Source organism: Gorilla gorilla, chromosome 17 (assembly GCF_029281585.2).
Source record: "Gorilla gorilla gorilla isolate KB3781 chromosome 17, NHGRI_mGorGor1-v2.1_pri, whole genome shotgun sequence".
Taxonomy (NCBI): Eukaryota; Metazoa; Chordata; class Mammalia; order Primates; family Hominidae; genus Gorilla; species Gorilla gorilla.
This window is the reverse complement of record NC_073241.2, coordinates 55890198-55911793: the sequence shown is the minus strand read 5'-3', so window position 1 is coordinate 55911793 and position 21596 is coordinate 55890198. Positions and strand designations below refer to the sequence as shown.

General features: G+C 42.1%; 1 protein-coding gene across 1 annotated transcript in view; it reads left to right on the top strand.

Annotated features, from left to right (window-relative positions):
- Window positions 1–18703: 18703 nt before the first annotated feature.
- The window catches only part of KCTD1 (potassium channel tetramerization domain containing 1), a 202345-nt gene continuing 199452 nt past the window's right edge, over window positions 18704–21596 (top strand). The window contains exon 1 of the mRNA XM_019014072.4: window positions 18704–18818. Coding sequence (XP_018869617.1) covers window positions 18810–18818 — 9 coding nt within the window. The 5' untranslated portion in view covers window positions 18704–18809. The remainder of the gene's footprint in view (window positions 18819–21596) is intronic.

Here is a 21596-nt window from a genome sequence, read left to right as displayed (position 1 = left end):
CTCCTTAAAAAGGAGTTTAAGGCTGGATGGGGTGGCTCATGCCTATAATCCCAGCAGGCAAATCATTTGAGGTCAGGCATTCGAGACCAGCCTGGCTAACATGGCAAAACCCGTCTCTACTAAAAATACAAAAATTAGCCAGGCGTGGTGGTATGTGCATGTAATCCCAGCTACTCAGGAGGCTGAGACATGAGAATCACTTGAACCCAGGAGGCAGAGGTTGCAGTGAGCTGAGATTGTGCCACAGCATTCCAACCTGGGTGACAGAGAGAGACTGTCTCCAAAAAAAAAAAAAAGAAAAAAAAAAGGAGTTTAAGATGGAATAATCATAGCATCGTCCTCCTTGGGTTACTTGATTATAGGTCAAGACAAGATAATCCATCCTAAGTGCTTGGCACCACACCAGAAACATAGTAATTGCTCAATACTTTTAGTTATTAACTACACTTTAATAGCATTCAACTAAAAATTGTTAACATTTATTAAGCCTTTATTATATTCTAAGTATTGTTAAGTGTTTTACATGTAGGCATTTATTTAATACTCACAACTACCCTCTCAAGTAGATACAATTATTGTCTTCTCAATGATGAGGAAACTGAGGCACAGGGGTTACATGGCTTGCCCAAAGTCAAACATTAAGCAACAGAGCTGAGATTCAAACCCAAGCAGCCTGACTCCAAGTCCTGTACATGTAATCACTGTGCTACATATTTCGTTGATTCCAGAATGCATATTTTTTCAATCAATGATTATCATAGTTTAATTGGCTGGTTTCTTTTTTCCTGTGGAACATGGTATGAGTCTGTTCTCATGCTGCTAATAAAAGACATACCTGGGACTGGGTAATGTATAAAGGAAAAGAGGTTTAATGGATTCATAGTTCCACATGGCTGGGGAGGCCTCACAATCATGGTGGAAGGCGAAGGAGGAGAAAAGGCACATCTTACATGTCAGCAGGCAAGAGAATGTGTGCAGGGAAACTCCCCTTTATAAAACCATCAGATCTTGTGAGACTTATTCACTGTCACAAGACCAGCAGAGGAAAACCCACCCCCATGATTCAATTACCTCCCTCAGTCCCTCCCACGACATCTGGGGATTACAGGAAGTACGATTCAAAATGAGATTTGGGTGGGGACATAGCCAAACCATATCAGACATAAAATAACGTTATGTCTTACAGTTGACAGCATCTTAAATTCCATGGTGTAGAATGTGCTGCTTAATGACACAGTCAAGGTGGAAAAGCTCTGGCTCCTATGACATTTTCACTCTCATTTCCCTTCCAATCTCAATCCAGAAGAGTGATTCTGATGATAGGGAGTAGATGAACAGACAGAAAGACAGAAAGTGCAAGACTTTTCAGGAAACTGAAACTTTCTTTTGTTGTTAGGAGAAGGCCAGGGCTAGGAGTCTTACTCTTACGTTCACTTGGACAGGGTGGGAGCCTTGAGGGACAGGGCTAGGTCAGATGCAGCCTAAACGGGAGCCACTTGTCTCTCTCCTCACCCAGAAAGTGTGGATGTGCGGGATTCCCAGAGTGTGTTCACAGATGGGGGTGAAATGCTGGCCAAAGTTCATAGCAACAAAGGCCCAGAAACAAATTAATAGAGTAAGATTCTGTGTATAACCCTGAGGGGAAAACTCTTCCTTAATTAGAGATCAATTCGTACAATAGGACCAGAGCTCAAAGAAGCTTCCTTCTACTAGTGTCTCTGATCAAGCTTGCACTTAAGCCAATACAGAATTAAGTTTAGCAAGAGATATGTAAACAGAACCATTCCTGTTTTATGATAGGAAAATTATATACATTCGAAATCCCTGTTTGTTCCTTTTCCAGGGGTCCTTAGGTCTCTACCCTAAGAGACTTGGAATGGGCAACAACCTGAGACTGTAATTCAGGTCTTATATTTATACACCTCAAAGCCCCTCGTGGGCCTTTCTCCAGGTATTTGTGGACCAACTGTAAGAATGAATGAATGGATGTAATGAACAACAATATTCTCAGAGTCCCAGAAGTCTAGGATAGGAGATGGTTTAGAGGAGGCTGCTTGGGGTCAGGAGGTCTGGAAACAAGAGTAGGGACATCTGGTTGGCTTTTAGGGAATTAGGAGCAAGGTCATGTTCACAACTACATTACATATTGTACTGGACCCAAGTGTTAAGTGCAAAATCTCCAGAATGTTCTTAGGACCTAAGAACTCCAAAGAAGTCCTAAATATTTTAAATATATTTTGGGCTTTTTTTTTTTTTTTTTTTGAGACAGAGTCTTGCTCTGTCATCCAGGCTAGAGAGCAAGTGGCACGATTTCAGCTCATTGCAACCTCCACCTCCCAGGTTCAAACAATTCTCCTGCCTCAGCCTCCTGAGTAGCTGAGATTACAGGCATGTACCACCACATCTGGCTAATTTTTGTATTTTTGGTAAAGATGGGGTTTCACGGTGTTGGCCAGGCTGGTCTCAAATTCCAGACCTCAAATGATCCGCCCACCTCGGTCTCCCAAACTGCTGGGGTTACAGGCATGAGCCACTGCGCCTGGCCTTTAAAATATTTTGAACAGACAGAAAGATGGAAAGAAACTTGCCGGCTGATACAGGGCTGAGCTATTCTGCTGGACTGAAAAGTAGTGAAACAAGAATGGCATCTGTAAAGACTCAGAGTCACAAGCAGAGGTTGGTTTTGAAGCTTACTTTGAGGACTTAAAGAGGAAGTGAAGCCTGGGTGCAGTGGATGGGGAGAGATGATTAGGAAGGTAAGGGGGAAGAGGGTCTGGCACGGTGGCTCACGCCTGTAATCCCAGCACTTTGGGAGGCCAAGGCAGGTGGGTCACTTGAGCCCAGGAGTTTGAGGCCAGCCTGGGCAAAATAGTGAAATCCCATCTCTACAAAAAAATTGCAAAAATTAGCCAGGAGTTGGTGGTGCGCACCATGTAGTCTCAGCTACCTGGGAGGCTGAGGTAGAGGATGGCTTGAGCCCGGAAGGTTGAGGCTGCAGTGAGCTATGATGGTGCCACTGCATTCCAGCTCTGGGCAACTGACCAAGACCCTGTCTCAAAAAAACAAACAAAATAAAAATAAAATAAATTTTAAAAAACATCAGAAAAAGATATGGGGAAAGAGAGCCTAAGAGTGATGAAGGCACCTTCACTTCTAGTTGAAAGGAAAGCAAGAACAACTGTCATGAAGAAGACGAAGAGGAATGAAAGGATACAAAGGAAGGGAGGGAGGGAAGGAGGAAGGGAGGACTCCCACAGAGTAAGACTCACCAAGAAGCCCAAAAGTAGTCACCTACTGTGACTTTCACTAGCAAGGAACAAGCACCCTGAAGCCCCTCTACTCCTTTCCCCAAACCTCAACAACCCAAGCTGCATGTGTCTTATTGGGGAAATAACTTACAAAAATGAAAAAGCCCTTAGGTTTCAAATCCCAAACACCCAAAAGATTTTAAAAAGAAATATGCATACATCTAGTCACTGAGTAATAACTCGAGTTGCTAACACAATAACTGTAATTAGAACAACAAAGATTCTCTCAGTTTTTGCCTATGAAACATACTAGGTGCAATCGGGGGAGGTGATATGTTGATGGTTTATAAGCAACCCAGACTTAAATGCAACTTGGGTGAGTGTCTACTAGTGAGGAGAATAGAATTCATTTTGTCTTATGTAACACGGAGTGTCTGAGTATGAGAGCTGTATTGGGGAGCTAGATCACCCCACAAACTGGGTTTGATATTATAATTGGGGGTGACTCCCAAGAGAAAGTCCGCAGCAGTGAACTTGAGGAAAACGAGCATACTCCAGGAATAAGAAGAAAATGGTTAATAGCAAGCTGAAGGGTAAAGAAAAGCTCAACCCTCAGAATCAGCTGGAGGCAGTTCAGACACCATGTGGAGGTGCACAAGGTCTGAATGCCTCTGAGCACAAAACCGAAGCCTGAAAAGAGGAGGTAAATTAAAGACTGTTCAACAGAAAGTGTGTGGATTTTTGAAAGCAGCCTTTAAAAACTGCACACTTTATCAGAAACTAATGAAACAGAAGAGTCCTCTACCTCTTCTCCCCTACTCCCTTTACCATCACTAATCAAAAGAACTGAAAAATAAAAGATCATGAAAATTTGAAGCAGGGAAAAAATGAGACAGACAGGGAGGGGTTGGTGAGGAGAAGAGAATTCTACATTTGAAGATAGAATCCTACAGGTGAGACTGGGGGCAAGAGTTTCCAATTACAGGGAAGGGTGAAAATGGCAGAGAAGATATGAAATATCTTATTTGTGTTTGTTCTGTACCGAAAATGAGGATCTTCCTACCCCAAGGACAATTTTTACAGAAAGCAAAATGTACTGTGAGAGATGATGGAATCTCTCTACATGTTCACAGAGCAGCCCAAACAGGGCTGTTCCAACCACCACTGACAGCTGATGGCATACCCTGACCCCCACACTGCAGCTATGAGGAGCCCAGCAATGACTCTCATGGGTCCTCCACCCACCCCCAACTAAAGCAATCACCATGAACCCAACCAAAGCATGAACACAAACACCCAGAGAGGCATCTCTCTTTTTTTTTTTAAGTAGAGACCAGGTCTTGCTATGTTGCCCAAGCTAGCCTCGAACTCCTACACTCAAGCAATCCTCCTGTTGGCCTCCCAAAATGCTAGCATTACAGGTGCAAGCCACTGCACCTGACTGCGTCTCCATTTTTAATCAGAAGCTACTACAGTTCTCCTGCCTCCAATTTTTCTTCCCCTTGCTGGGTCTATCCATGTTCTGCTCACTGATAAGTCTGGAAAAACTTGACTTTCTCTGCCCTTTCTACCACCCCGGGAGGCCTTGGACTATCTCTGAGGTTATTGCTCAACCTTCAGTGACCCACCTCAGCACCTCACCCCCATCTCACACTCTTCAGTGTGAATATTCTCTTCCATTCCCACAAATCCACGGTCACAGACTTGGATTACATGGTCCATTTTCCCTCTGCTCTGCCCTTCTGTGAGCTAGAAAGGTTTGCATACCACCTGGTATTGTTCTCTGATTATTTCCTATATAAAACATTTCATTGGCTAAAACTATTCTATTTCTGATTTGTACTTGGGAAGTAAAATGCTAATAAACACTTAATGGGTTGACAAAATTTTTGGAGAGTTTGAAATGTTTTGCTTTCTTTATTCTGAGAAGTGGAGGATAAGTTAAAGATACAGAATTTCCCTTTCAGTTTCTTGCCTGAGTGAAGCAAGAAGGTATAGATGTGACAATGCTTCCACTCAAATTCACATAATCCCTAAAAATAAAAACAGAGGTCGGGCATGGTGGTTTACTCCTGTAATCCCAGCACTTTAGGAGGCCGAGGCAGGCGGATCGCGAGGTCAGGAGTTCAAGACCAGCCTGGCCAATATGGTGAAAACCCCTCTCTATTAAAAATACAAAAATTAGCCAGGTGTGGTGGCACATACCTGTGGTCCCAGCTACTCAGGAGGTGGAGGTAGAAGAATTGACTGAACTCGGGAGGCAGAGGTTGCAGTGAGACGAGATCGTGCCATTGCACTCTAGCCTGGCGACACAGCGAGACTCTGTCTCAAAAATAACAAACAAAAACAAAAAAACCCAGAAATCTGTGTTTTAGAGATTATTGCCCGTTTTTTAAACACGGCTTTATAATAGAAAAAATAATATGTAATTTGGCTTTTTCCTTGAAACCCAAGATACACATAATCTACCACACACACACACACACACACACACGTATGTACGTACATGTGTGCCTTTTTGCATGTGTATTACATGCCAAGGGCTTTATATATGTTATGTCTGATCCTTCTGACACCACCACGAAGTAATATTAATTGCCCCCATTTTATAAATAAGCAAACTGATGCCCAAAAGATTCATTCAAGCAAGGCTGTGCAACTAGTAAATGGCAGGACCAACTTTGGCCTGATGTTCTCTTCACCGCACCACACTACCTCTTTCAGATGTCCAAGATGGAGCCACATAGCTTGGTTATGGGGTTCCATTAGTCTGCCCTCTTATCTTCTTTCAGCACCTACCCTGTGGCCATGAACCATTGATTCATAATTTTCCTGTACTCTCAATAGAATCAGGAACCACCAACCCTGACAAAGCTACCATCTATTGGCTCTAAGTTAGAACTAAAAGGTGGTTGTGGAGAATTGTTTCCCACAGAGAACTGAATTCATCCTGAGGGAAATCTCAAGGCCCTCTCCTTACCTCTTACAAATAGAACTATACAAAATATTTAAACAAAGAATATGGACTTAGCTGTGCTCTCTAAAGGTTCCTCCTCTAAGTAATGTGGACCAGTGTTTCTTTCTTTTTAAAAAAATAGAGATGGGGTCTTGCTGTTTGTCCAGGCTGGTCTCAAACTTCTGGCCTCAAGTGATCCTCCTGCCTTGGCCTCCCAAAATGCTGGGATTACAGGTATGAGCCACCATGCCCAACCTAGACCAGCATTTCTAGTGTGTGATGAGGCTTACTTGCATCAGAATGTCCTTAGGTGATGGTTTTGAATACAGATTTTCACACTAAATTTACTAAGTGACCCTCTCTAGGGCTGAGGTCCTAGAAATCTACATGGGATTATTACCTTCATTCCAGAAAACACAGTATAAGTACGGCATTATAATTTTATGGGACCACCACCCGATATGTGGTCCCTCATTGATGGGAATGCACTATGTGGTTCATGACTACAGTTCCTCCTTATGGAAGCTAATGGTAATTAAATAATCCCATAAAGGAATACTTGCAAATTGATTAATACTCAAAAGAAAAAGTCCAGTGAACTAAGAGTGCTTATTACAGAGAGCACTGATCTGGTCCCAAAGGGGAGAACACCTTCCCTAAGGAAGTGATATCTGAGCTGAAGGATGAACAGGCATTACTAGGCTAGAGGAAGGAAACAGCATTCTACTTACAGGAGATGCTTCTTGTGCAAAGGCTCCGGAGCAGTGAGCTGAGCTGGAAGAGCTAAAGGAGAGCAGCAGAGGGTACTCAGAGTGGGAAGACAGGAGCTTCATGAGAATGCAGAGGGAGATGGGCCAGATCAAGCAGGTCCTTGGGAGATTTTGGTCTTTACTCCAAGAGCAGAGAGAAACCATTGACTAGACGGCTTCATTTTTAATCTTTTAATGTTATTTTCAAATTTTATTTTTAATTTTTTTATGTTTATCTTATTTTTTATTAGGAGCCTACTGAGGCCCAGGGCCTTTCTATCAGCAAAATAAGTCTATGCCCCAGGAAGTAAAGTCTCTGCCTGCCTTCACTGCAGTTCACATTTTTCCTGCTTGTGAAAGGGAGAAGCAACCCCTCTACATAACACAAATGTTGTGGGCAAAATGGGTGACTGACTTGATTTCTATATTACAAGTCAGTGGCTTAGGTTCATACTCTTTTCAAACATCTCTTCTTACTGTCCAGGCAGCTACTACTACAGTGCTTAACCATGGACAGGGAGTTTAGAATTCTGCATCAACCAAGTCTTTTGTTGACTATCAAGGACATTTGGAATTAAGCAAGCCAAGGGTAATCAATTCTGATGCTTTAGGCTATTAGACCACCCGTGGGGTTTGGGAGATGTTTTCTGTTGTATATAAAATGGTACAATGGCTTCGTGTGTGACAAGCTCTCCTCCCTGTCACCCTAATGGCCCTAATGTATTACACAGTGGCCTCTGCCAGAGGCAAGTACCTGACTACCTTTTGTAGGGTCCAATTCAGTTTGGGAAAACTTAGAGTCATTAAGAAATAATGGAATTTGTTTTCATTTGCAGAAGCACAACTTCTTTTTCTTCATCAAGAGGAAATGTGAATATCTACATCTATAAACAATATGAAACTACATATAGAGACATAGAACAGGCAGAGAAAACTGGGAGAATCTAACTTTAAAGTGTTAAAACTTAGACCTCCTCAAGATTTTTTCTGTGATTTGGCACATGTGATGTACACCCGGGCAGAGGGTGCAAGGCCTTTCTCTTCTAAAAGGTTCAAGTTTCACTGATGTGAAGTTGGGGAAAGTAATTACTTAGAGAAAGAGTGGACAGTTTCCTTTGGATAGAAGCTGTCTTATACACTTAATTTCCTGGAGGAGGTAATATCAGCACCCCTATCAGGTTCTCCTAGTCTAATTAGGAAAACGACATTGTCAAGATTCTTCAAAATTAAAAGCCAGCCAATTAGGCTGTGAAGATGTTCCTCTAGAACTTTCTTTTGTTGGGAAACACCTTTCCCTTTATCACCAACAGAGGATGTGGAAAGGCAAAGGGGAGAAGAAAGATGTTATGCAAGTTTTAAAAAAATGGGAATAGAATACGAATAGGGTGTCCAAAGAATGGAGACCTTGTGTTCTGTTCTCTTCAGTCCTACCTGTGTCCATTCGGCTTCCAGGCATCCTGCGTTGGACCCTGTAAAAGAAGCCAAGTTACAAGGATTATGACCCAGCATGGTGGGGCAGGCATATTGATCAGCATGGGAGCATTGGAAAGGTATTTTCTGCCACTTGTCTACTCATCTGCCTCCCTGTCTCCCTCCTTCCTCGTATTAAAAAAAATAGGTGTGGGCATGGGCAATAGAAAACTCAACCTCATCGTGAATAGTTACCCTTCCTTTGGGGCAAAGCCACCCCTTTCCTGCTAACTCACAGGACAAAGGTCTTACTGAGGTTCCTAAAGAGCTGCATTGTAAACCACTATGGCACACATTTACCTATGTAACAAACCTGCATGTCCTGCACATGTATCCTGGAACTTTAAATTAAATTAAATTTAAAAAAAGAGCTGCACCTTGTTTGATATATCTGAGTTAATGCATTTGACAAGCACACCAATGAATGAGCATATTAACTCCTCCCAGGAACCAAGCTCTGTCTACAGAGAGATCATCATAGAATCTCAGGAGCCCTTCCCACGGGTATGACATCAGAACAACTACAAGAGTCAGAGTCTTCATAGAAAAGGGAAAGAGAAAGAAGGAGGAGGAGGAGAGGAAGAAGAAAGTCATTAGTTTCTTCCTTCAAACAAGGAGCTTGATATCCCATGGATAAAGAAATTGGCTGATTTGATGTCTCCTGTTTTATTTACTGACTTTTGCGACAGAACAAATTATTTGAAAAGTTTATTCACTGTTTTCGTTTACATATGCTTCCTATAAGAGCCTGTTTTTTGTCTAGGAAGCCAGAGATGGATATAGAAAAGAGGGACTTGAGAGCAAGACAACTGGTTAGGAATAACACAAATGCAAGGTTTCATCTGCTACAAAAAGTGCTGGTCCTGGAGTCAGACGAAGGCTCTTTCTCCTCTGCTATATGACTTTAGGGAAGTCATTGTTTCTCTTTCCTCATCTTCAATAAAATTAGATTAACAACCCTGGGTAAAAGAATAAAATGAAGCAGTGGAGGTGAGTGTTTGGTAAATTGTACAAATACAACTTCTCATTGTCTCTGTCTGAATAAGGAGTGTTAGAAAATAGGAACGTTACCACAGGAAAATACCAGGACTAGGTAAAATAATGTCAGCGCTAGCTAAGGCTAAATATATCAGAGATTAAAATATAGGCTCAAAACTGTGTCATGATGCTCTGAAACTTAACATGTTGTCTAAAAGTGGAGAGTAACATTATCATCTTAGTTTACTTTCTGGTTCTTCCAGGAATGACAATGAGAACTTGTGATGTCCATGAATTCAAAGAAGAAAAGGGAGAGTGGTTTTACACCTTCTCCACCACCTAACCCCAATCCTACTACCTATAAACCTGCAAAGAAGCAGACTGCTTGGGCTTGTGTTTGTCCTTTAATTTATTTATTATCAATTTTACATTTTTTCTTAAGTTTCTATCATAGGGTTAGTTCTTTCTAGATCAAGCAGAAGGAAAAACCTCAGTTCTTTTGCACTGATGCATTTCTAAGAGAACCAAGACACAGTTCAGGGAGGATGAGTTGAATAACCCAGTATTTAGAAAAGGCATACCTCTAAATATGATTATGACAGGCCACTCTGCCATCAGCACCAATCTTCCTTACAAATAATTCACAAAATATAATCAAAGATGAACTGCAGATAGAGGTCAGTTTTCAGGTTGAATAGATTTTAAAATCAGAGAGTGGCACCCTTATAGGAAATGAAGAAAGCAGAGAAAAATGTGTTTTTACTCTTTAAAATCTAAAAGGTTCTCTTGCTATTATTTCCAGAACAACAACAACAACAACAACAACAAAAAGAACTCTATTTTCAGAAAATAAAAGAGCACCAATAAAACTGTAGCAAGTACAATGAGACCAGAGGCAGCTATTTATGCTAAATGGACAGAACAGGCATCTCTACATGGCCACAGAAATTATGAAAGAAAATCAAGGCTTTAGCTACCTCTAACCCAATCCAAACCTCAAAAAAAAAAAAAAAGGTAAAAACAGGTTTTTGTTTCACGATTCTAAATAACCAGTTTAGTTCATTATTTTATGAATCTGCAAGCTGTTGTAAATTTTGTATTTTCACGTACAAGTTCACATCTACACAATGACAAACACATAGGGCATGTCTAAAATATTGTCAAACACCAGGCTATTTTGCCTACATAATTTCAAGTATCCAGACACACCATTTAGCAATTTCCAGTGATTTGATTTGGCTCAGAATATCCAAGTTTTTATAACACAGCGAAGGAATCTGCAATGAATGGGGCATTTTAGCTGTGCCGGACAAAGAATGGTGATCAGACCCAGCTCCCACTCATGCTGGGTCTTCAGTGTGATCAACACATTGACCATGTGGTCAACACAAGGTCCTGGGGTTTCTGCCCCACTTCTTTATGGGCCATCGTGACCAGGTGTAACTCAGATGTAACACTAATTAAGGAGAGAATCAGAGAACTAGATGCCTTGCTTTGTTTTTTACTGTATTGTACTTTTTTCCTCTCACCTGTTTCTTAGAGTTTAATATTTGTATATTTTACTCATTTTTAATTGTGGCAAAAAATATATAAAATTTTCCATTTTAATGATTTTTAAGTGTACAGTTCACTGGCATTAAGTACAACAATCACGTTGTTGTCCAACCATCACCACCATCCATGTACAGATCTTTTTCATCTTCCCAAATTGAAACTCTGTACCCCTTAAACAACAGTTCCCCATTCTTTCCTCTCCCCAACCCCAGGTAAATACTATTCTACCTTCTATCTTTATGAATTTGACTATCCTAAGTACCCTACATAAATGGAATCACACGATATTTGTCCTTCTATCTCCACTCTATTTTGATATTGCCAGAAAATCCAAAAGTTAGAAAGAGTTAAACCCTGGGTATGATCAATAAAACTAAAATAACAAATATGTATGAATACTGGCCATCTTCTGGGTTCTGAGTTAGATGCTTTCTCTTTGATATCTGTCTTTACTACATAAAGTTTTAAACTATGTATTTGTTGTAGAAGACCAAAGGTTTAGCTTCTTCTCCCCCCAAAAGACATCTTTAAGTAGGCTTTACTATAGGAAGAAAACCTGCAGTAATGCTTGCCCTTGCCTTGGGGAAATAAGGAATAATAGGAGTATAATAATGCTTTATCTATGAAAATCTTCAGACACAAAGAAACAAGATAAAAGGCTGATGAGTTACTACCATTATCTGCAAGCTCTTTCACAGAGGCTTTGTTTTGTTTAGGGACATCTACAATTAGAAAAGAAATAGACACACCAACTTTGTTTTCTCAGCAGGAGCTGCTGTACGTTTGGTACAATCGATTTCTTTTTCCTTTTTTAAAAATTAAGATATTCATTATGTACAAAGCAACCTTAGAGGGACAGATTGAGGATTTAATTTCAGATTTTCATGTCTGACTCTCATAACCAGATGGTCTTTACACAATGGAAGTTTTGTACCATCAGTCATCATTGTTTCTTATCACTACTATTATTAATGTTATTAGTAAAAATAATGTTGAAATCATTTAAACGTCCATACTGAATAGTCCTGTTGATTTGCTCCCCATCTCCCAGTGCACATTTTAACTGATCAGGCTAATACTCATTAAGACCCTAGAAACTGCTTTCTCTCCTGATAACTTTAAAGAAAGTGCAAAGATTCTTGCTATCAGCAGCAATTTGTTTACAGCGGCTCTTGCCAGAGTTAGAGTTAATACTTTGTTTCTTTTTCTTTTTTCTTTGTGTTTTTGTTTTTTGTTTGTTTTTTGAGCGAGAGTCTTGTTCTCTCCTGGCTGCCATGCAGTGGGGTGATCTTGGCTCACTGCAATCTCTGCCTCCCAGGTTCAAGTGATTTTCCTGCCTCACTCTCCCAAGTAACTGGGGTTACAGGCATCTGCCACCATGCCCAGCTATTTTTCATATTTTTAGTAGAGACGGGTTCACCATGTTGGCCAGGCTGGTCTCGAACTCCTGACCTCAGGTGATCCACCTGCCTTGGCTCCCAAATTGCTGGGATTACAGGCGTGGGCCACTGCACCTGGCCTTGTTTCTTGTTTAATTATTACTTATTGACAAGATATTTTTGTTGTTCTTGACCTTTGGGGGGGGGGGGGGGTGTGTGTGTGCACGCGTATGTGTGTGTGTGTGTGGTTTTTGTTTTTTGTGTGTTTTTTTTGGTGGGGGGAGGTTGGCTATAGCATATTCACAGTTCTTTTTCTTTTAAATACATTTTATATGTTTAACCATAGCATGATTCCACTGGATAAGTTTTACTGGATTTTTTCAGGGGTGGAGCAGGGAAAGGTTTCTTAAAAATTGAAATATGACATCCATATCATTAGAGTTTTAAAGTTAGTAATATGCTTAAGGCGGACTTTTTATGGTTAGCAAAGCTGAGAGGTTCTGACACCCAAAGGATGCAAATAGAGATAACTTACATAAATGTATATGGTGCCCCGGAGGTGCCGCAATTGTATTATGGGGTTTCTCATGAATGGCCTTGGTTCAGACAGTAGAACAGTGAAGCGAAGCTAAGTGGTTCTGTACCGGATGGGCTGTGCATGTGACACATTACACTGCAAACAGAAGTAACTTTCAGCGCCAGAGAGTTTACTAGGAGGCACTGGAATATGAACTAGTACAAAATATCTAAGGAAATGTATATCTTATTAAAAATGTTTCTTTAAAACAGCCACTGCATTTCTTTAAAAAGCCACTAGCTTTAAAATGGATAGCCTAACAGATTACATGGAATAATCTGAAAATGATAAGGTCTGAAGCTTAGCAAAGAATATATTTAATACATAAACTGGAGAATGTAGAAAATAGGATGGTATGATATGATTGATTGATTGAACTATTTCTTAGAGATTTCAATCAGCCCTGAAGTTTATTTCTTCCTATTTTGAAAACTGCATTTTCTTTTTTTTAAATTTTGTTTGTGAAGTGCTTGCTTATACTGATTTTGTAACTCCTGAAAAGCAAAAAGCAAATAATCATGAAGAAAGAGGTTCATGGCAGAATTCTAGTCAAGTACCACTTCTTACACGAGCAATTATACATAATGCTTAATTAATTGTTTTATATGTGTGAGGCAGTCTTGTCAAAATCAAGGATCCTCAATGGAACAAAAAGAAAGTGTGTTCACTAGTAAGCAGCATCACAAACATATGATTTTTCATAGCTAGGATTTACCTTGGAGAAAATCTCATTTCACCCCATTATTTTACATGTGACAAAGTGAGATGTCCATGTAATTTCTAGATGAAATAATAAAACAAGATTTAGTTATTATCTTTTAAAAAGATCAGCCACAGAGATGTTGATAAATTAGTACTCCTATTGCAAAGATATCCTTCTTCTATGCTGTTAACTTAAACACTAGAGACCATGTGACTTATTCAGCTACTATAAACCGAAATGATAATGGTTGCTATCATTTATAGAGAACTGACTGTGTGCTAGGCTCAGTTCTAGACACTTTCCATATATTATCCCATTTAACCTCAAAATAACCCTTCAAAATAGATATTTTCATTCATATTTTATGGCTAAAAAAACTAAGGATCAGGTAACACCACAAGTTAAGGTGGCAGAATTACTATTGTAACTCAACTAGAGTCATAAAACCTACTTGCAATTATTTATTTAAAATATAGAAGGTAAGTATCCAGCAAAGAATTTCAAATGCCAGTAATGAATACAGATGCTTCACAACTTTCTCCACACATCTACCTCCTTGTGGATAGATTTCTCAACTGAATAAGACTATCAAAAACAGCTGTCAGGGTATCCAATCATAGTCGGGTTTTATTTCTTCATACATCTGTATTGTTTTACAATGTGAGATTATAACTAGTGTTCACATTAGACAACCAGAGAAGAAACTTTGATAAAAGACCACACTGGGCCATGGGCCAGGCACGGTGGCTCACGCCTGTAATCCCAGCACTTTGGGAGGCTGAGGCGGGTGGATCACCTGAGGTCAGGAGTTCAAGACCAGCCTGGCCAACATGGTGAAACCCCATCTCTACTAAAAAAAAAATAATAATAATAATACAAAAATTAGCCGGGCATGGTGGCGCATGCCTGTAATCCCAGCTACTGGGGAGGCTGAGGCAGAAGAATCGCTTCAACCTGGGAGGCAGAGATTTCAGTGAGCCAAGATAGTGCCACTGTACTCCAGCCTGGGCAACAGAGCAAGACTCCACCTCCAAAAAAAAGAGAGACCACATTGATTTAAGGGTCTCAATACAAGGACTTGGTATGTATTTCTGTTTCAGAAATATGCCCATTGGCGTATCTGCAACTATTAGAAGATTTACCTTCTCAGAAGATGAGATATTACAAACTCAATATTGACAGTGATACAGGAAACTAATAGGTTTTCCAGAGGCTAATTATAAACAGGTGGTGGCTGGGGCCAAACTCCAGGAATCACAAACCCATTTTGTTAGAGTTCATTAATACTTCTGTTCAACTCCAGGAAAATGTGCACATTCCGCAGCATTATAGGGGGTTTCAGGTTGGCTGATAAAAAACAGGTGATTTTCCCACAAAAAAACTGACTCAGGGATAAAATAAAACAATATAATTAGTCTTCCCATGCAGCAGGGCCTCTCATGGTAGTCACAGGTGGATTCTTCTGGAGCAATGATGGAAATGCTGTTGTTTAGTGACCAGGTAGGGGAAACTGTGGCAGCCTCACCACAGCTAGTGGTATCTATGCACACCCAGGTTGAGCCCAAGCACTGAGGCCTCTCTCTTCTTCCTAATGGAAAGTGCAATGGGATCTTAAAATTTGATCTGAGTGTCTGACTGCTTCAGTGGAGGGTTCTGCAATTTCACATTTCATCTCAGCAGCTAATGTCCAGATCTTGTCAAATCACCGCCAAGAATGTACCGCAGGGCTACCCTGGACAAAACCGTGCTGTTCTGTGGCAACTTGCACTCTGAGGGTTCAGTGACTGTGATGCAACCAAATGTGCTTTCCCATGCTAACATTAGAAGGGAGGCTGCTGCTCCCCTCCAAAAACATCTCGTTTTCTCTTCCACAACCGTTGTAATGCACACCTTTTTCAGCTGAGCTGCCAGTTTCAATTCAAAATATCCTATCTTGGTTTTTTCTGCCTTTAAAAAGTGGTAGAACTTATTTTGACAGTGAGACCCTGGAAGATGAAAACAGAAAGAAACCAGTTTTCTTCTTGATTGTTTTCTTGCTGACAATTTTATTGCCATTGTCTTCCGTGTGGCTAATGGTTGTTAGGCTGCTGGTCTCATACCAGTTATTTACGAAAAAAAAAAAAGGAGGTTAGATGGATTTTTAATATACTCTTTTTCCCAATTTCTTAAAGATGGACAAAAAAGGTGCTACAGACACCCCAAAATGCAGATTATTAATTAGATAAAAAGTACAAAAGTACTTTCAGGTCATTTTATGATTGCAGAGGCTGACTGAAGTCTGTTAAGTTTGTATCTCGTACTTGGCAAGATATGAACCTGACTTTTCACATGCTATTTCACTGACAGCCTATTTTAAAATTTAAAATAAATTTTCATTACTCTTGATTTAAAGGTCATGAAGTTTACTGATTTCTTTCTATTGCATGGAACAAAATAAATTTTCAAAATATTTTATACAGCCTCAACTTTGAGATCCCTTTGAAATGCAAGAAAATAAAGATCCCCACCACAATAGAATGAAAATTTACCTTCAGTCTATTTGCCACTGGAATTACTACAAGTTCAAGATCAACCAAACAGGTTGAATCACTTTAAAATCTCAATGGCCTAATGTTTTAAAAGATCATCTTTTTGTAAGTGACATCATTCTGGAATATTAAAGTGTCTTATAAATGTACATTTCAGAACTTAATTCACTCAAATGAATATTATTCCCTTCAGAGCAGTTATCTTAAAAAGGAAAGCCCTTTTTCCAGTAATAATTTCATTGCTTAAAATATTTTGAGAACTGTCTTTATTCCTCTTAGGAACTAATAAGAAAACTGTCCTGTTTTTAGTCCTATTTTCTTTTTTTGACTCTAAGTAGCATAAGCCATCTTTCTCATCTACTTAATGTCTAGACCTGGCAATAATTTTTTGTGTTGTTGTTTCCAAAGTTAAATGATCAAAGATCAAAACTTTGTTGCCATCAAAGATATTTAGAAGATTGTGCTACAGGATTTGAGGACAATCTCAAAAAGGGAATTTCAAAAGTACGGTTCAAGCCATGTCAACAAAATTTAGAATGCTATGCTCAACTTTGCAGGGTCAGGGCTCGCAGAGGAATGTCACTCACCTTTCTTCTTGTCCTGCCTCTTGTGGCCGATCCCCTGTCAATGGCTGGCTCCTGACACTGGGCAAGCTGCCTGTTTCCCTTGTCTATAAAATGATGCCAAAGGACTAGATGCCTGCAAAGGATCTTTCCAGTTCTAAAATTCTAGGACAATGATGCGTGGTTCTCTATGTGACACTTGATTGTTTTTGTTTGTTTTTAATTAAAAGTCACTTTAGGCCACACCTTTAATGTGTTCAGTCATCATATCAGTGATTGGGGATATTTCTTCCATAGTCTCTTTTCTTCTCACATTCTCCTGTATTAACATTTAGTGCCATTTAGGGGCAAGAACAAAGTTTTTATTCCATTGAATTTAGGGCTTGTGGACATTTAAAATTTTTTATTGTAGATCAGAGAATGTATCAACCTTGTGTGTGGGGATAGAGAGAAAAAGAATGTGCAAAGATTCTCATGTAATATAAACTTGTTACATTAAAAAAAATCTGCCAACACCCCTGGTTCTCATTATGATGTTAATCTTTCATGTATTGTAGCACTAATCTGATTGACTCTATTTACTTTTTAAAAGCTCGGTCCTTCCCTTTTCTGTTGGCATTGCAGCATTTGCTTACCTTAAAGGAAAAATGATGGTTAAAAAATACTTCCTGTGAAATGCTGCCAGTTGCAGGTATTTGCAGGACATGTCTGGTTCTACTTAGGGTTTTTTACTTTCTTTCTTTAGTATTCTTGGCCATATAACCTGATCTTTTTCATAAGAAATGTCAGCAAAGTCTTTGAATTAATGAACTGTGAAGTGCTCAAAAACATACCATTTCAAAAAGTATCCTACAAGGACATAACAGTAATGGGAGGTGATCCTTGAGTTTATAACCAAATATCCCACCCTAACTAAAAAGAACTAAGATAACCACTGGCCCAGGCACAATCTCCTTGAACAAAGACCTAGAGAGGAAGAAGTGATGAGGAGTGGGGGAGGTCAGAACCAGAGTAACAATCTGGGGAAATGTATTTATGTTAGCCTGTCTAGCTCTGTTGAGCACTTCCGTCAAATAATGGAATTATACAACCCCACCTATAAAAGATACCAGGTGGAGAATAGCAAAAAGAAGGGAGGAGGTGAGGTGTGTTCAGAAGGTTGATCAAATAAAACTGAATGGTAGGTCCTTGGCTACACCTAATGTGGGTTTTGTTTTCTTTTAATTTTGCCATTAAAAAAAAATGCGGTGTCACTCCTTCAATCTTTCTACAATTCTGCATGGTTGAACATTTGAAATGAGTTTGTGTATCACCCTCAGGCGCTGATTCAGACTTGATTGGGGCAAAGCAGACTGCATGTGCTTATTTTTATCCACGTCATTTGGGACGTTATGTCGCCAAAGGAACCAAAAATGTGCTGCTCTATTGCCAAATTATCACCTATCCTTTTATCAGACAGGGCGATGATCCTCAACAAGTTGTGCGACCTTAGTGTAACAGCAATGTCAGGTCAACTTGAGAAAGTGAAGAGAGAGCCCTAGACACAAATAAAAAGAAACAACCAACAATCCTTATAATTATCATCATCTGCTGCTTTTCCCTCTTTTGGCAAAGAAACACTCCATCCATTTGCAGAAATCGCCCGCGGAAACGTTACATCAAAACTAATCACAACGATTAAAATCAGCTTTTCTGTGCAAGAGGAGGGTAAAAAGCAAGTTGGAGGCTGGAATGAGACTGTTTTTCCACCAAAAAAAAATCTGGAAAAAAATTTCCTATGTGTATATTTCTCTATACGTATATGTAGAGCTTTATTTTTGAAGGAGATCAATTGTTTGCCCTGTGATCAGTTAATTTGATTTAAGTTTTATTTTGGAGATTGATTTAGACTAGAGGTAGAGGCATGAGCTAATTGTATCCTGATCCTTGCCTTGAGGGTTTCAAAGCCCTGGAGCAACTCTTCTCTGTATTTTGTTCTGTCTACCTTAGCCAAGCTATTGCATTTCTCTCTGGTGTGGCGAGCCGAGCAGATCGCTGGGAGAGAAATCGGAAAAGGGGGGAGAGGAAAAGGAAAAGGGGACTTGGAGAGAGACTTTGTGCTTCAATGTTTCAGGTAAGATCTGACGGTTTGGGTTTGTTATTATTTGCTAAGGAGGGTATGGCTGGGACTTTGGGCGCAACTCGCTTTTACGCATGTGCCAGGCATGGGGCGAGAGCGCGGCACACTCGCACACACGCCGCCCGCCGCGGCGGGCGACTAGGAATCCGCTTGGACCCGCGGCGGGGCAGGGGCCGCCGCCTCCTCCGGGGCTGCCGCTCCCGGTTCTCGGCTTTCTTCCTCCAGTGGGAGCTGGCGCGAGCAGGGCGGAGCAGAGCGGGCAGGAGGAGCGGGTGCGGCCAGCCGGGGCCGCGGCCGGGGGCCGGGAGCCGGCGCGCCGGGGCCGGGTTTCCGGATCTCTGGGCCGGGTTCCGGATCTCGGAGAGGAGCCGCCGCGGCTCTGGGAGCCCGTGCCAGAGCCGCCCGCCCGCCGCTCCGCGCGCCAGCCTCCCCGGCGGCCGCTCCGCCGCGGCTCTCCCCCGCCCTCCCCGAGCCCCTCCCTCCTCCCCCGAGCCCCGCGCGTCCCTTTCTTCCCCGGCGCAGAGCTCCGCGCCCGCAAACCGGCCCCGCCGAGAGCGCCCAGCGCCGCGGGGGCGCCCAGAGCCAAGCGCACATCTCTGCGGGGCGCGCAGGGGGCGGCGGCGCCCGGGGCTGCGCTCCTGCCGGGGGTAGGGGCCCCGCCGCCCCCTTCTCGCAGGCAGCCTCGGCGGCGCCCCCGGACGCCCCGTGAAAGACGCCATTGTGGCGGCCGAGCGGACTGGGGCCCGGGGCGGTTTTTCCTTCCCCCTTTTGCCCGGGCCGGACCACGCCGCTCCCCTTTGTGGGCCGCGGCCGGTGCCCGGCGCTCTTCGTCGCCGGCCGGGCTGGTCCAGATTCGCCGCCTCCGCCCACCCGGGCGCCTTTAAAGCCCCCTCCCACTCCCTCCCATCTCCAGCCCTCCTCCCCCTTTTGGATGCAAACGTTTCATTTATTTTTAAAAAGCTCTTATTCCTCTTCCTCCCCACCTCCTCCCCGGATAAAGGGCACAGCACATGCTCCGGATTAGAAGTCTCCTTGGGAGGCGGGGAGGGGGTGGGGGCGGCGCTGGGACGGGGGAACGATGCGAGCGCTGCAGGTAATGGCTGTGGCTTTGCTGCGCTCGCCTCTTCCCCGCGCTGCCGGCAGCGCCAAGTCAGGAGCCCGCATCCTTCCCTCCCCTCCTGGCGGCCTAGGTTCCCTTAAAGGGACAGTTTCCCGGCCGCCTCTGGCCTCCGCCGTCTGAACCAGCGCTCGGGGCGCAGAGGTGGACGGGAGGGATTCAGTTTGGCTCCTTTCTGACCTCTTTCCTCCTCCGCCCCTCCAACTCCCGCCGCCCCCCTACCCACTCCCGCCACCCTTCTTTATTGAAATGTGAAGTGTGCTTCCTTTCCTGCCCCCAAGAGGGACCTGGCTGGAAAACAGAGTCCGCGCCTCCTGGAAAAAGAACGGGGTGGGGGGCGCGTGATGGTGAATTCGCGTTAAAAGTGAGGTCGAGCCCCAAAACATTCAGGAAGAGGAAAGCAGACCTGGGTGCAGGAATCCCTTACCTGCACGCGCGCTCCGCACAGCCGCCCCGCCACCGCAACTTGCGAACTGTCGCGGGTAGACAGTCTGCCTTTGTGCTTTCGAACACTTGCACTGTCGTGGAAATGATTTTCTGGTATCAAAACGTTTTCGGTGACTGTGCTTCGGGGTTCGGCCGGGCGGAAGCCAACTAAGTTAGCAAAGTCGCAAATGGGGCCGTTGGCTTTGTACGTGGAGAATGGCACACGAGAACTGTCCAGGATCCCAGTGGCACTAGCTTCTTCGCTAAAAGGTGCACCGCAGTAGGCAGGAGTAATTTGGTACAAATGTATTACCTTTTAGATAATAGAACTGGCTGCTTTCAAGCAAATCCTTGACTATGCGGTATGTGTGCGTGTGTGTGTCTGTGTGTGTGTGTGTATCCTGAGTGGTACTGGGAGACATAACAGTTTAACATATTCTTTAAGAAACGTTTGCCTTCTGTTTTCAATCAACTAAGCTGGCAGCTAGAGATACAAGTTTATTTGAGAATACCCTCTGGGTACCAAGCATGCTTGGATTGTTTTAGCAAATTAAAAATGAGCAAAATGCTTTTACCTTCTCAGCAGTAGACTCCTTAAGAGACCTCCTGTTTTGTGTGTATGTGTGCGTTTTTTAGAGAAACATTTTCTGTGTATATCTCAAATGTGTTTTTAATGTGGAAAAGGAGAAAATAAAGGATTTTAAAAGGCTGAGGCTGATGCTGTAGAATGATTCATTAAACCTGATTCTACATCAAGGAATTCACCTACATATATGGGAATCTGTGGCAACTAATAGCCTACTTGGTGAATTTAAAATAGCAGTGGATCCATTTGTCTCCTGGATAATGGGCAGTGTGCCGATTTATTCCTCGTGTTTGTATTTGTGTGGCATTTGGCTTACTACGAGGGGCTGATATTCAGGAAACTAAAACACTGACTGCAACAGTTTGACTCGGGAGTCCTGCTGCTGCCTGAATGGAAAGAATTGTGAGCAGTTGTTATGATGACAGTAGTTAAATGTTTACTAATTAGGTTGCAAAGGTGACCATGAAACTTTAAAACTTTGCATCACGGAGAAAACTTCATTGGGTTAGGCTTATGTTAAGAAGAAGGTATCTAATTAGGCATAAATGTCACACAGCCGGGAAGAAATTTTGAAATGAATTGAGGGTGAAAGATATTTGTCAAAAATCTCCCACCACAGTATGCAAAACGACTGCAGTGATTT